The sequence below is a fragment of the Cataglyphis hispanica genome, chromosome 3 (genome assembly GCF_021464435.1).
Source record: "Cataglyphis hispanica isolate Lineage 1 chromosome 3, ULB_Chis1_1.0, whole genome shotgun sequence".
NCBI classification, from domain to species: Eukaryota; Metazoa; Arthropoda; class Insecta; order Hymenoptera; family Formicidae; genus Cataglyphis; species Cataglyphis hispanica.
The window spans coordinates 2596358-2610194 of NC_065956.1; the positions used below are offsets into that span (position 1 = coordinate 2596358).

At 27.5% G+C, this 13837-nt stretch overlaps 1 protein-coding gene across 13 annotated transcripts in view; it reads left to right on the forward strand.

Moving 5' to 3' along the window:
* The window catches only part of LOC126859344 (serine protease inhibitor 3/4-like), a 29950-nt gene that overhangs the window by 1610 nt on the left and 14503 nt on the right, over positions 1 to 13837 (forward strand). For 3 of the 13 annotated variants that reach the window (XM_050610498.1, XM_050610500.1, XM_050610501.1), the window contains exons 1-7: positions 2035 to 2216; positions 7184 to 7317; positions 7735 to 7914; positions 8177 to 8387; positions 8711 to 8925; positions 9086 to 9280; positions 9372 to 9507. In XM_050610498.1, coding sequence (XP_050466455.1) covers positions 2141 to 2216; positions 7184 to 7317; positions 7735 to 7914; positions 8177 to 8387; positions 8711 to 8925; positions 9086 to 9280; positions 9372 to 9507 — 1147 coding nt within the window. In that variant the 5' untranslated portion in view covers positions 2035 to 2140. Of the gene's footprint in view, positions 1 to 2032; positions 2217 to 7183; positions 7318 to 7734; positions 7915 to 8176; positions 8388 to 8710; positions 8926 to 9085; positions 9281 to 9371; positions 9508 to 11645; positions 11773 to 13537; positions 13581 to 13837 lie in introns of those variants that run through there. The other 10 variants (XM_050610496.1, XM_050610505.1, XM_050610503.1 and 7 more) reach the window with 7 other exon arrangements.

Consider the following 13837-nt stretch of genomic DNA (forward strand, 5'->3'; position numbering starts at 1 on the left):
TATTTTACCAGAATTATTGCGTGAATGAAAGTATGCCGGCTTGTCTCGCGTGTGAGTCATACCCATTATGAGAAGACCTGTTTGACGTCAATATTTGTTAGGTATATAGCTGTGCGTAGTTGTGCGATTGGAAATTCCAATGCTTTAAAACTGAAAAAAATAATTAAATAATTATAATTAAGTAATCTTTGTTCTAATTTTTTTAAGTATAATTATTATAATTAAATATAATTATTTAGTTATTATTAATTTAGTCATTTAGTAGAATCTATATATTTATAATATATAATATATTACACTTTATATAAAATAATTTTTATTAAAAGAGAAATTTGATTTCTTTTGCCATGGATTTCTGACACTAAAGCGGAGAATAAAAGATTTTTTTTATTGTCATATAGTTCAATAATATTTAATAATAATTAATGATATATTTTACATATATATATATATATATATATATATATATATGATATATTTTATTTATTTAGTAAATTTATATTATATATTATAGGTTTTTTGATTTATTATAATTTATAACTCATGTTTTATAAATATAATTTTCAGGCAATTTGTTCATTTTCAAAAACGTTAAAGATTAAGATTTTTTTAAAGAAACTTTTTTTATACTTTGCAATAATTCAACATGTAATAACATGTTTCCAGTACAACGAACAATTTTCACATGAGCAATAATTTGTTGAATTCTTTCAACAATCTTATAACACATGAGATCTGCTATTAAGGTCGATTATATTTTGTTTGCATGTGGACAATGTTGGAATGATGTTGAACGTAAATAAATAATATTGATATATAAGGAATACGTTACACGTGTGGAAGTTTTCGAAATAATTCATATGATTATTATCATGTGTTTATCCATTTTTCATATGCTTTATAAAAACTCTTTACACATAACCGTCTCATAAAAAAATTGATAACTGCTTATCATTTTTGATTGTAATTATTCTTTCGAAATGCTCAACTTTGCTTTATTTGCTCTTATGTAGTCTATCCTTATCGCGGGCCTACGATATTAACAGGTTGTTATATTCGCGACTTATTCAAGATAATCCTGTAGAATAACCGGTTTTGCCACGTAATATATCTTCAAGCCTTTTTCCTCTTGGTCTGCGTAAAAAAAAATATATATTTTTATGTGGCTATGTATAAACTTGGCAACTTGGTATTGCAAGGTACTCAATGTTACAGTGAATATTTGCATGCTATAATGTGTACCAAAATAACAACATCAAAGATATGTGATAATTACTTCTATAATTATTTACCGAAATCAAACTGAATAGAAAATATTAAATACTAATTAATATGAATTAATCTTTTAGTAGACAACTGATTTTCTATCTCACGAAAAGTGAGAGTATCTTCTTTGGTCATTGAAATCTGCCCCTCTCTCTCTCTCTCTCTCTCTCTCTCTCTCTCTTTCTCTCTCTCTCTCTCGCTCTCGCTTTCGCTCTCTAAGTAATAAATCTACACTTGCATAGAAAAGATACAAGGTTTAAAATTGGATTTTTATTTTTATAACACATATTAGGCGATATAAACGATATTTGAAAAGAGAAACGTAAAAAGAACAATTTGAAATGATACGAAAAACAATGATACGAATAATCGGTGATACGAATAATATGATTTCACAAAGTAGAAGTTAAAATTATTGTAAATTTAATGAGTTCAATTTTCGATATTGTAACTAAGAGAATCTCTGCATCGAGCTTTATTTTCTTGTTTCGAATTTCACGGAATTAAATCGGGTTTAATTTTTTATTAAGACGTCCTTACGTTTTTTTCATGATTTGATCACGATTCAAATCGATGATCGGCGCGATAGATCGATAGTCAGCTTTCTTCGGAGGAAAGAAGGATGGAAAGCAGAGCGAATGTAATAACATTCTCGGATTTATGTGATATGCTCGTGTGATTATTTCGGGTCAGCTTGTGCTACGCATACGAGTTTCTCAGGGTCACGATCGAGATCGATTAAGTGTCACGGCGATTTGAGCCGCTCGAACGCGCTTCTTCACGATTGGTCGTACCATCACGATCATCTACGTCGGCGGACTCCCTCCTCTCGACGAGATCTGGGATTTTCCTGACGGGATACGATCACTATTTCATGTTCGTTCGCCGGTTTATTCTTCGCAGTACGCGTTTGACGCTCGAAGAATACTCGATGGACAAGATGCGTACCCGTAAGTAGATTCATCAATCGAAAACAACTTGACTAATCCGATTGGCTTTTATCTCGCGTGGATTATTTCTTTCTCGATTTACGATCAATATCACGAGCAAGTTAAGTGTTCTTTTATAAATCTCCAAAACACGCAAAATAGAGATCCGTAACCGGTGTAATTTCGACTTTGTCTGCAGATACACGAAAATGACTTTTTCAATATATTTAAGACAATTTATATAATTCTCTGCATCGAAAATTGAACCAAATATTATATCGAAATGGTGAACATTTAATACATATTGATTTATAGGTTTTTTTAGATTAATAATTTTTTGTAAACATGTATAAACTGTCAATTTTTCTTATACATATACCATGTATAATTATCTCTTACAAGCATGCTTGAGCTTGAAAATGATCAATCGACATTTTTATGAAATTATTTATCATTTTATACAATATTATACAATAGTGATAATTCTAGAATCATCAAAGATTGTATAAAGTCATTGAATTAATTATATTTATCGCAACATATACTTATATGTATAATATATAATTACTTTCAAGCAAATGGTTCAATCAAGTTTTAATTCTCTACCTAATTTGTATGTATATTTGTGTACGCACGCACGTTTTTGTGTATACGTTCAATAATTTTCAAGTTCAATATATCACTTTTATTATTGTTTTGATTCTTATATGCATATGTTAAGTATTATATTTTTGAAGTTACAATATAAAAATCAATTTCTTGGTATTGTACTTTGAAAGATTTTGATTTAAACATTTTAAAATATTTTCAAACATTTTCTCAACTTTTTCATGTATTTAATTTACTATATATATATTTAATAAAAAATTTAAAAAATTTTAAATTTTATTTTTTTCCAAGAATCTAAAAAAATGTTTTTGAAAGACATTAAAAATAAAAAATTGAAAATATAAGGAAGAAAGAAAAATCAAGCGCGAGACAAGCCATGAATAATATTTGAGACAGAGAGCGAACGAATAATGCGAGAAAATAAGATTTGAAATTTAATTGTAAAACTTGAACTTATTTACTTAGTTTTTTATTATTTGTTTTTTACGTTAACAAAATCAACTAGACTATCAGATACAATCACTTCTGTGGCTGCCAATAATCCCAAACCTGATCTCTGCATATGTGCGCCGTTATCAATGTTTCGCCAAATTTCCTCTTAATTGACGACGACATCTTATCGATACATACCAAATTGTCGAACCGGTGATAATGCGACTCAGCAAGTCGTAATTCTCTCGTGATATTAGGTCCAAGGTGATCCGCCGCACCGACGAACTCTGGATACCGTTCTCGTTCGTTGTGATTCATTTCGAGTTGCGTAGTATGAACTTTTCTTTCATTATCAGTATTAATTAGTATCGCTATGTCAGATATATTGCGATCATAATATATACATGATCTAGTTGCATCATTAGGCATGCAAATTTATGCTCCATATGATTATACAGTTTCCTCTCATAAATGTATGTGTGTGGGGTGGAGGGGACGTTAGCTCGCACATTGTATATAAGTTTTAGCGGGAAATAAATAAGGAAAGAAATAAGAAAAGTTTTATAAATTTTAAGTAGAAATTAATGTTGGTCTTTTTATCTTAATTTATTAATAAAAATTTAATAATAAATCTATCATCTGTTTTTTATCTTTCTCTCTTTTTCTCTTTCCTTTTCTAGTACCATATATACAAATAAATAAGATCTCTTGAGCAGATAACTGAGTTCTTTCAAGTCATGATGCTCTCACGTGGATTCTTTTCTGTCGTATCACAATCTTAATATTCATGATTTGCAACGTTTATATACAAAGGATAACGAATCTGCTAAAATTTTATTGTTACATTCAAAAATTTTTTATTTTATTAAATAAAATTCTAAAATAATCATGCCTGTCGATTTATATTTCCGCAAATTCACGATATATGAATAACTAGTATAACATTTATTTTTCCTTCACATTAAAAGCACGAGAAATAAGCCTTTTAAAAATTCCTTACATGTAACTATTATCACAAAATAAAATTCGCATCTAATACGCATCTAATAAAAAAAATGTATAATTTTGGGAATTCTTAAAATGCAATTATATATTATCGTTTTGGGTAGGTATATATTTATAATGCATTGATTGATCAATTATATCTCAATTATTTCGACGATGTTTTTATCACAAATATTCATCTTAAAAGCAATTAGTTGCCTTCTCTTTTTTTTTATAATATACGTTAGTTATCAACTTTTACCAAGAAAGCTGTTGTACACAAAAAGATTGTTGTCGTAAGTTTATCTCAACAAATTTTAATGTAAAAGTTATGTTTTTATGAAATATATTTATGAGATGTATTTATATGACAGTAGAGATGAGCGTACTTCTATGTGTATTAATAAGATTTGTTTGTCTCATACATACATATATGCAGTCGTTCATGTATGATTAGTCGTGTATATAACGAGGTTATTACAATAGTGTGTTGATTTATCGATGGGTTTTTCCCGATAAGATAATATCAATTTAACGGCATAGTCATCGTCTCGTGAGAGAAAAAAAGAAATATTTGTTATTTACATCTTACCGTTAAATATAAGAAAATCTCATCATATGTATTTATATCGACTGATTCTTACTTTAAACAATTAACTAATCATTTTGTGTTATCAGCATACGAATGTTTTCGATTTTGCAATTGTATTAGATAAAAAATGTTATTTCTAGATAGTGAAAAATTTCTAAGACAACTGCTTTCTTAAAATTTATTTCTTAATAAATTCTAATAATTTTCTCATGTTATATTTATGATAAACATAGACATTATGACAAACATTATAACTTTTTACTTTTTAATTTTGTGTTTAATTTGCTATTCGTTATCACACAAGCGAGGTTTTTTTCAAAATAATTGAAGATATGGATAAATATTAGCAGATAGCACGTAATATCGAGTATGATTTCTTTGCGCGCGTGTTAGCATAGTGACAAGCTATACATATTTTATATTTTTTTTTTTTTTTTTAAATTATTACGCAACGGAGTTACAACTGAGTATACGCAACGGAGTTACAATTAAGTATACGGAATGTTTCCAGGTTCCCTTCCTTTTAAAAGGAAGCACTGAAGGCCAAAATCTAAAGAATAAAGCAATTCGTTCAATTATCAGATTATCAGATTGTTGAATTAAAAGCGACTGAAAAGATTTAATAACTTGCGGTGAATTTCGAGTTAGAAAGTGAATAAATGACGAAATACTGTACTCATTAACTTATTGTTAGTTAACTTGAAACATAATTTGAGATTATAAATCACATAAAAAAATGAAAATTTGTTTAATCGTGATCTAACAATAAGCGCTATATTTGATTTGAAAAATATATTTTTCCATATACTTAACAGAAAAAAATTATTCATAAACTCATTATTCATCAAAATAACATCGCTTTCTATATTTCATATTTTAAAATAAATTTTTAATTTATTAAAAATTTCAGTAAAACTTTTAATTTCATTAAAAAAATGAGATTCTAAATTAACTTTTAAGAAGATTGAGATAAATAATTCGAAAGAAAGATATTCGGTAATTATCTACTCTGTATATTACATCACTAACCCATATGTTGACATTGCGCCATTGATATTATTTTTATCGACTACATTACATAATTGTCAAACTTTTGCCTTTTATTAATTTGATAAAATGAGGTTGCGTATACACCTGTTAAATTAAGCAATATCTTTCATTATCACTTCATTATTATTGCTCTAAGTTAGAAATTGATGCATGTGTGGAAACATTATAACTCAAATTGCTTACTTTACTCGGAATTTCTAATAATATCCATGAAAAAATAATGCCGTAATAATGATCATTTAATAATGATATGAGAGAAAAATTACTTCCATTATTACATTATTATTCTTGAATATCTACATTGCATAATAATCATAAATACGAATATAATTACTAGTCATTATTTTGGATTTAAATGTGAAAACATGATTTATCATCGGAATTATTTAATTAAAATCATAAAAAATATCAAAATTATTAATTCAGAGCCATTACCCAGAGAAAATTAATTTATAATATATGTATAATTTATATAATTTATAATTTATGTAATTATTTATATAATTTATAATATATATTTATAAATAAAAATTATATATATAGAAAACATGTTATTTAATACTTTATGACTTGGAATAGCATTTATATAATATATATAAATATAATATAAATATAATATAATATATATAAATACAATATAATTTATATAACATGTACGATACATAATATAACATATATAAATGTCTTTACAAAAGAATCTCTAATTTAATTTAATAATTAATCTTATTAAATATTTTAATTAAAACGAATAGAAATTATTAAATGTTTATTTTCTTAAAATATATAATGTGTTGGTTTATTATACATATATTTAGAAATAATAATACTATATTGTCTTTTGTAAATTGTTGAAATGTTTGCAGAGTAATTTTTAAAAGATTCATGTATTACCTTGAGACATAGTACCAACATGAATACATGAAACAATATGTGTACATGAAATATTTGTGGTAGTAATTTCACCTTGGATGACTTGTACGGGACTTTATTTCGATTTGTGTGCGACCTTGTGTACATTTAATTTTCGGCAACGATTGTATAATTCTGAAAGCGACTATTTCTTTGTATTGAATTTGAACAAGATGATATATTGCTATATTAAAAAATATATTGAATTAATGAAAGAAAGATAGTTATTTATTGTTCTCACGACAATCGTATAAATGCGAAATATTTAAATAAACAAATATATTTTTTCTATTATTAATATTTAAAAAATTGATATATTTTGAAGCACAAAATTGAATTAATATTATAATTAAATAATACTGAATTTTAAGATTACATTTATCACTGAATCTTTTTCTTTTTATTATTGCAGTACAAAAAAGTCTTTTGGCACTTTGCCTGTTTGCGTCAGCCATGGCATCACCCACGCCAAAGCCAACTGAAAGTCTTGAAGCCCTTCAAATTGTCTCTCAGGGCGCCCAATTATTCTCCACCAACATGATCAAGGTATGTAACAGAATTTAATTAATAGAATTAAATATTTTTAATAAAGTTATCATTCTATTAAAAATTTCTATTTAGAGTTATTATAAAATTAACTAATAATTGAATATTTATAATAAAATTAAATATTCTTAAAAAATGCTTTATTGGATTTTTATTATAGCATACAATTTTTGTGTTGAGTATCATTTATAAATTTAATATTTATTAATAAAATAATTTTATTGTTAAAAAACAAATTTTACATCATATCTACAATATATATAAATTCATATTAATTTTAATACAGCACAATTGATGTTAAATTATCAATAATTTGGTAATGAAGTATTTCATACAAATGCATCGTCAAATTTATTTTATATTATGATGAAATCCTAATGACATAATGTTCAAAGCGCATAATTTTTTTTCTGTTAGATTGTTGCAAAAGAGCAGCAAGACAATTTGATAGCTTCTCCTTTGAGTGCCAATATCGCTTTAACCATGGCTGCTAATGGCGCTGCCGGAACTACCGAAGAACAGTTTAGGCATGTTCTTCATCTTCCATCGAAGACACAGACCCTGACCGGTTTTCAACAACTCATCAATACCATGAACGTAATTATCATACATTATACATAATATATTGTACAAGAATATATATTTATAAAAGTTGATAGATTGACTTTATAAAAGATAAATTCTCTAAGTTTAAAAATCAAAAAACATTACAGAAAGTATGATATTTGTAAAAAAATATAAATGTGATCAGATTACATTATAGAATGAAATTATACACTGAATTAGTTTTAAAATTATTTTTTGCAATATATACTTTGACATTTAATGATTAAAACGGTGCGCATTATTCTCTTTGCAGAATGTTGAGAATGTTACTTTGAATCTCGCTAACAAGCTGTTTATCGGCAAAGATTTCCCGGTGAAATCGCAATACAAGCAAGATCTCCAGACGTACTTTCATTCTGACATCGAGTCGGTAGACTTTAGTCAAAGTGCGAAAGCTGCGGATACCATCAATACATGGTCCAAGGAAAAGACCAACAACCGCATCGATAACATCGTCCAAGCCGGTAAAGAACAATTCATGTCGTGTCTATTTGTTATACAATCACATAACGTCAATTGAAAAATGCGGATTTTTTATTTTATATTTTTGCACGCATAATTTGAAATATAAAAACAGATTAACAAAAAATAACAAAAAATTTAGTAATTTATGTAAAGTAGTCTATGCTTTATTTAAATTTAAATATATATATATATATATATATATATATATATATATATATGATAAAAAAAATAGAGTATAAAGATCGATTAAGTCCGTTAAAATTGATCTGATTTATTAAATTGATGTGAATTGAGTGAATATTGTTGATGACTTTGATTATAGATGATTTGGATTCCTCCCTTGCATTGGTGCTTGCGAATGCCGTATACTTCAAGGGCAATTGGGCTCATCAGTTCGACCCAAAAGCTACCACCGACCGTCCGTTCCACGTTGACGCTAATAATGTAAAACAAGTTCCTACTATGTTCAGGAAGGGCAACTATAAATACGTTGAATTACCAGAACATGAGGCTAAATGCATCGAGCTGCCATACGCGGTAATGTTGCTTTCTTAAATTTCGAAATTTCTTAAATATTGAGGAACGAGATTTTTTTCAAATATTAAAGATATTTTAAATTTTGCTGCGTTTTTCCGAAAATTTTAATTTTACGACATTTTTACAAGAAGCTTTAAATTTATTAATTTTCTTATTGCAGAATAAAGAGGTCAGCATGGTAATTATCCTGCCTGATAAAATCGATGGTCTCGCTGCATTAATCGATAATATCGACGCAGTTATGCTTGATTGTAACGTCCGTCTTGCCCAAACGTATGAACGCGAAGTCCGGGTATATCTCCCCAAATTCAAGACCGAGTCCAAGTTAGATCTTGGAAATACATTATCTACAAAGGTACATTTTTTTGCAACATTTCATGGATAAGCCGTTGATTAACTCGTTTCACAGATGTCTTATATTATCAATTATCATTTACTTGTTATAGATGGGTCTTTCTGAGCCATTCAGTAATTCCGCCAACTTCAATGGCATTTCGGATTTACCTCTGAAAATCGACAAAGTTGTCCAAAAAGCTTTCATTGAAGTTAACGAGGAGGGTAGCGAGGCAGCCGCCGTCACTGGTAAGTACATCTTGTTTTATTTCTTGCACATTCTTGTTTGTCAAAATCGGGCGAAATACTATCTCTTGAAGTTATGAATATAGATAAGCCTAGTTATGAAAACAATTTAATTCACAACTTGAATAATTTTTTTCAAACAAATATTTTTACGATTTCTTATCGAAATTTATTATCATTTATTTTTATTTTTTTTTATCAATTTTTATTTTATCAATTTATTATTTTATATCTTTGTTATTATAAAATATTATTTATAATATCAATAAACTATAATATATATAATTTAATAATGTGATTTATAGAAATAGAAACAGAGCAAAGAGGAAAATAATAATAAATACAATAAAAAATAATAATCTTATATTAAGAGCAAAATAGTATTTCGCCAATTTTTATTTTTGGAATACATCGAAATTCTTTTTCGCTTTTGAGAAACTCTGAGTAATTGTTTTAAAGACGATTTGTTATGCCTGTGCATGTGCTGACGTCAAAATTCTAAATTTTTTATTTTCGGAGTTTCCGTAGCACGGATGTATGTACCTTTGTACGCTGCCGATTTTAAGCTGACATGAATGTGATAGCTAAATATTGCTCTTATATAGACATACTTTTTATATTTGCTTGTACTTGCTTTTTATGTCGACATTATATTTGTCAATCGGCACTATTTTTCATTATTCTTTTTTCTTTTTTTGAGCATTTCTCAATGCCTTAATTTTCTTTTGCATATTATTGCACTGTAAATACGCATTTTACTACACTGCATTGCATTTTGTTTGATCGTGCACTTTTTACTCACATGCATTTGTTAATCGTGTTATTACTTGCATCAAACAATGACAATTATATAACACTATATTGATATTTGTCATTTATTGTTTTTAAATTATAATGACCTTATAAATTGAAATTTTATATATATATATTATAAGTGCGTTACCTTTCGGTGTCGCGATCAGCGACACTTGAAAAATCATCGCATTTAATATTTCATGAAATTAACATGAAAACTAACGGTGAGTACACAAACATAGTTTGCGTTCGTATTGCGAATAGCTTTATTCTAAAAGAATTATGCGAACGATTGAAAATCGAATAATCTAAATTCAAAATTTGAAGAATTTTAAATACAATATACCATATTTAAGTTGGCCTTTAAAAACTTTTCCGATTTCTGAAGAAAATTGCGCGAGTGATGCTGAAACAAGAAAAGCTCAGAATTTTTGGACATGAAATCACGTTTGAAGTGGATCTTATAAACTTTATATCCATCTCAACGTGTATGAATCATCTTTGTCAGAATTAATCCATCATATCAACATATCATCGCAAAATTACGTGGCTTACAATCACGACGATAACGATATAATCGTGTGATAACGGCTATATTTGTAATATTGCGTGAATACAAAAACTCGTTGCAGTGAGTAATGTTAAACCATTTAATCACACTAATCAAATTTAACTGCAGTAGTATCTCAGACTAATGAATTCTACTGAGGAAAAAGTGAGAGGAAAGTGTAACAAAATTCCAAGAGAAAATTTATCAAGCCAGTTATAATTACTTCATTGTGAGAAGTAACTGTGTCTGAGAATTTGTGTTATTATCATCACTCTTTGCTACAAAATTTTCTCTACAAAACAAATTGTACTCTTTCATCGGATTTGAATACAATTTGGAGAGAGAGAGAGAGAACTTCGCCTTTTTTTTATAAAATATTACTTTTAATTCGATTACACAAATAAAAAATTGGCATAAAGAAACGCAGACCTAAGAAATTTATATGATAAATAACAATTTTGGTTAAAAAATTAAACACATACAAATAATTATATTTTTTCGAAAATACAGCAGGGATATATAGGAGGTAAAAGAGCGAACGATTTCAGTATCGAAAAGATTAAGTGACCAAGATTGATTGGTTCAATAGTGGTAATTATCACGTATGTCAAATTCTTCTTTCTTTTTCCTACATTCTCGGATCTAATTAATTTCTGTGCTTCAGATTAAACCTCCTCGCATTAGTAGCATCTCATTTGAACGTTCACATATATACATACATCTGTATCTTAGACGCATGAGATGCGCTCGAGTTCATCCATTAAAACAAATAACTGATGCGTGGAATAATCTTCAGGTGCCTCTGTCAGACCACTTTCCATTGTCTGGAAACCGTTGAAGCCTATTACACTTGAAGTCGATCATCCTTTCCTGGCGATCGTTAATTACAACGGCCTCGCGTTATTTATAACGAAGATTCTGTGGTAGTGATGATGCACATTTATATCCTTGCATGCATTAAAATAGTAGTCAGAAAAAAATAGATCGGTATCCTTTTTATATATGTATTATCGTTGTTATACAAACGTGACAAAGACGCGGATATTCGAGAAACTTAGTTTTTAATATATCCATGTATCTTTTTATTATACATATTGATACTCAACAACTCTCTATCCGGATTGATAAATATATAAATAGAACAGATAGGGATTTATAATTTATCGTCAATAATATATATATATGTAGATATATATATATAGATCGAATAATATGATGTATGCGATCATAAACACGATCTAAAGATTGACAATATTTATCTGCAAATTAAATTTCTTTCTCAAATTTTATTAATCATTTAAACTCTCTTCAAGATTGACTATGTACAAATTCGGAAATTTGCAATTTTGAAAATTTGTTTAACAATAAGTACAATCAATATTAACAAAATATTCTCAAGGAATTTCAATACAGAACAACATGAAATATTAATAATATCTTTTTGATAATTTTACAAAAATAAAAAACAATGCATATTTTTTTTATCATTTATTTAGATGTTTACTTTCGCTTTGTGGATATTCTTTTAGCTTTAATGAATTTGAAAATTTTTTCGTGATCAATTTTCTTTGCATTTGCTGATTATTTTTTCAGTTCTATTTGCCAAATTTTATATATAACGTGTCCATTATGGGAATTTAAAGTGCATTTAAATCGGTTCAAAAGATACTATTTTTTTTTCAATTTAAATTTCCACATATTTTTAGATTCTTTTTCATGTAATTTTTCTTTTTGTTGGAAATAGAAGATAATAAGTAGCGTAATAAAGTTACTATAATATCAATAACATTTTTTTTAATTTCTAAATTATTAATATCTTAATATAATGTTTTAATAATGTAAAAAAAATCTTGTTATATAAGGTGTTTAAAAAATATCGTAAATATAGCAAATTTTAACACTAATATTTGTGAAAACAAATTGAAAAGTCTAATAAACAATACTCCAAAAACCATTTATTGCCGAGTTATAAAGCATTTTCTGTTATTAAATAAATTTGCTCTGCTATACGCGAAATGAATGTGTCATTTCAGAACTCAAATTAATCATTTCTTAAACAACAAAACCAGACATTGTCAACAATTTATCGTTTTAAAGCTGATCAAACTATGATAATCGATGTAATGATAATAGATGGTCATTCTTTGGCGTTTATGGATAAACTAATACATAATTAAAAACTGTCAACAAATATGTCGACAATATTAATTATATTTGTCAACCTTAGAAGGTCATGAAAAACGAATGTACCAGCAGTTGTATATACATTTACCATACATTCTCGCGTAATGAACGGAGAATACATCAAATGCTTTATAACTCGAAAATAAATTATTTTTGGACACTGTATTGTTTATTATGACTTTTCGATTCGTATTTACTGAGTACTACATATTGTTAAAATTTGATACCGCCTTTTTGGAATACCTTATATATTATAATATGCGTAGTTACATTTATAAAATATATTAGTAGTAGAATATATTAGTATTATAATACGCAAAGATATAATTATATTAAAATTATAAGATCTTTTTTAAAATTATAAGAACATGATAAATGAAAATTCCAAGCAAACTTTCTCTTCAGTGTCTTGAACCTATCTAAAAGTACTTGGACACTTCCTGGTTGCTTCTTCAAATTTTATCATAAAAGATTACATAGTGGGATTTGACGTTTCTCTGATAGGCATCAGCAGCCGAAGATTTCTACCTGATTTCGTGACCTTCGAAGCGAACAAGCCGTTCTCGTTCGTAGTGCGAGTGTCAAACGATCTCGAGTTACTCCGAGGCAACATGCATGATCCAAAAAATTAACGAAACATGCGAACATCATTAAAATGTGGTGTAGCAGCTAAATGACCTGTAAGACTTGCCTATTAATCTGCTTATTTTTTTTCTCTCTTTCACTTTTTGTTCTATTATTTTTATTATTAGCGGCCGCTACTCAATTATAACTCTTCCACACTTTTCAAGTAATCGATTATAT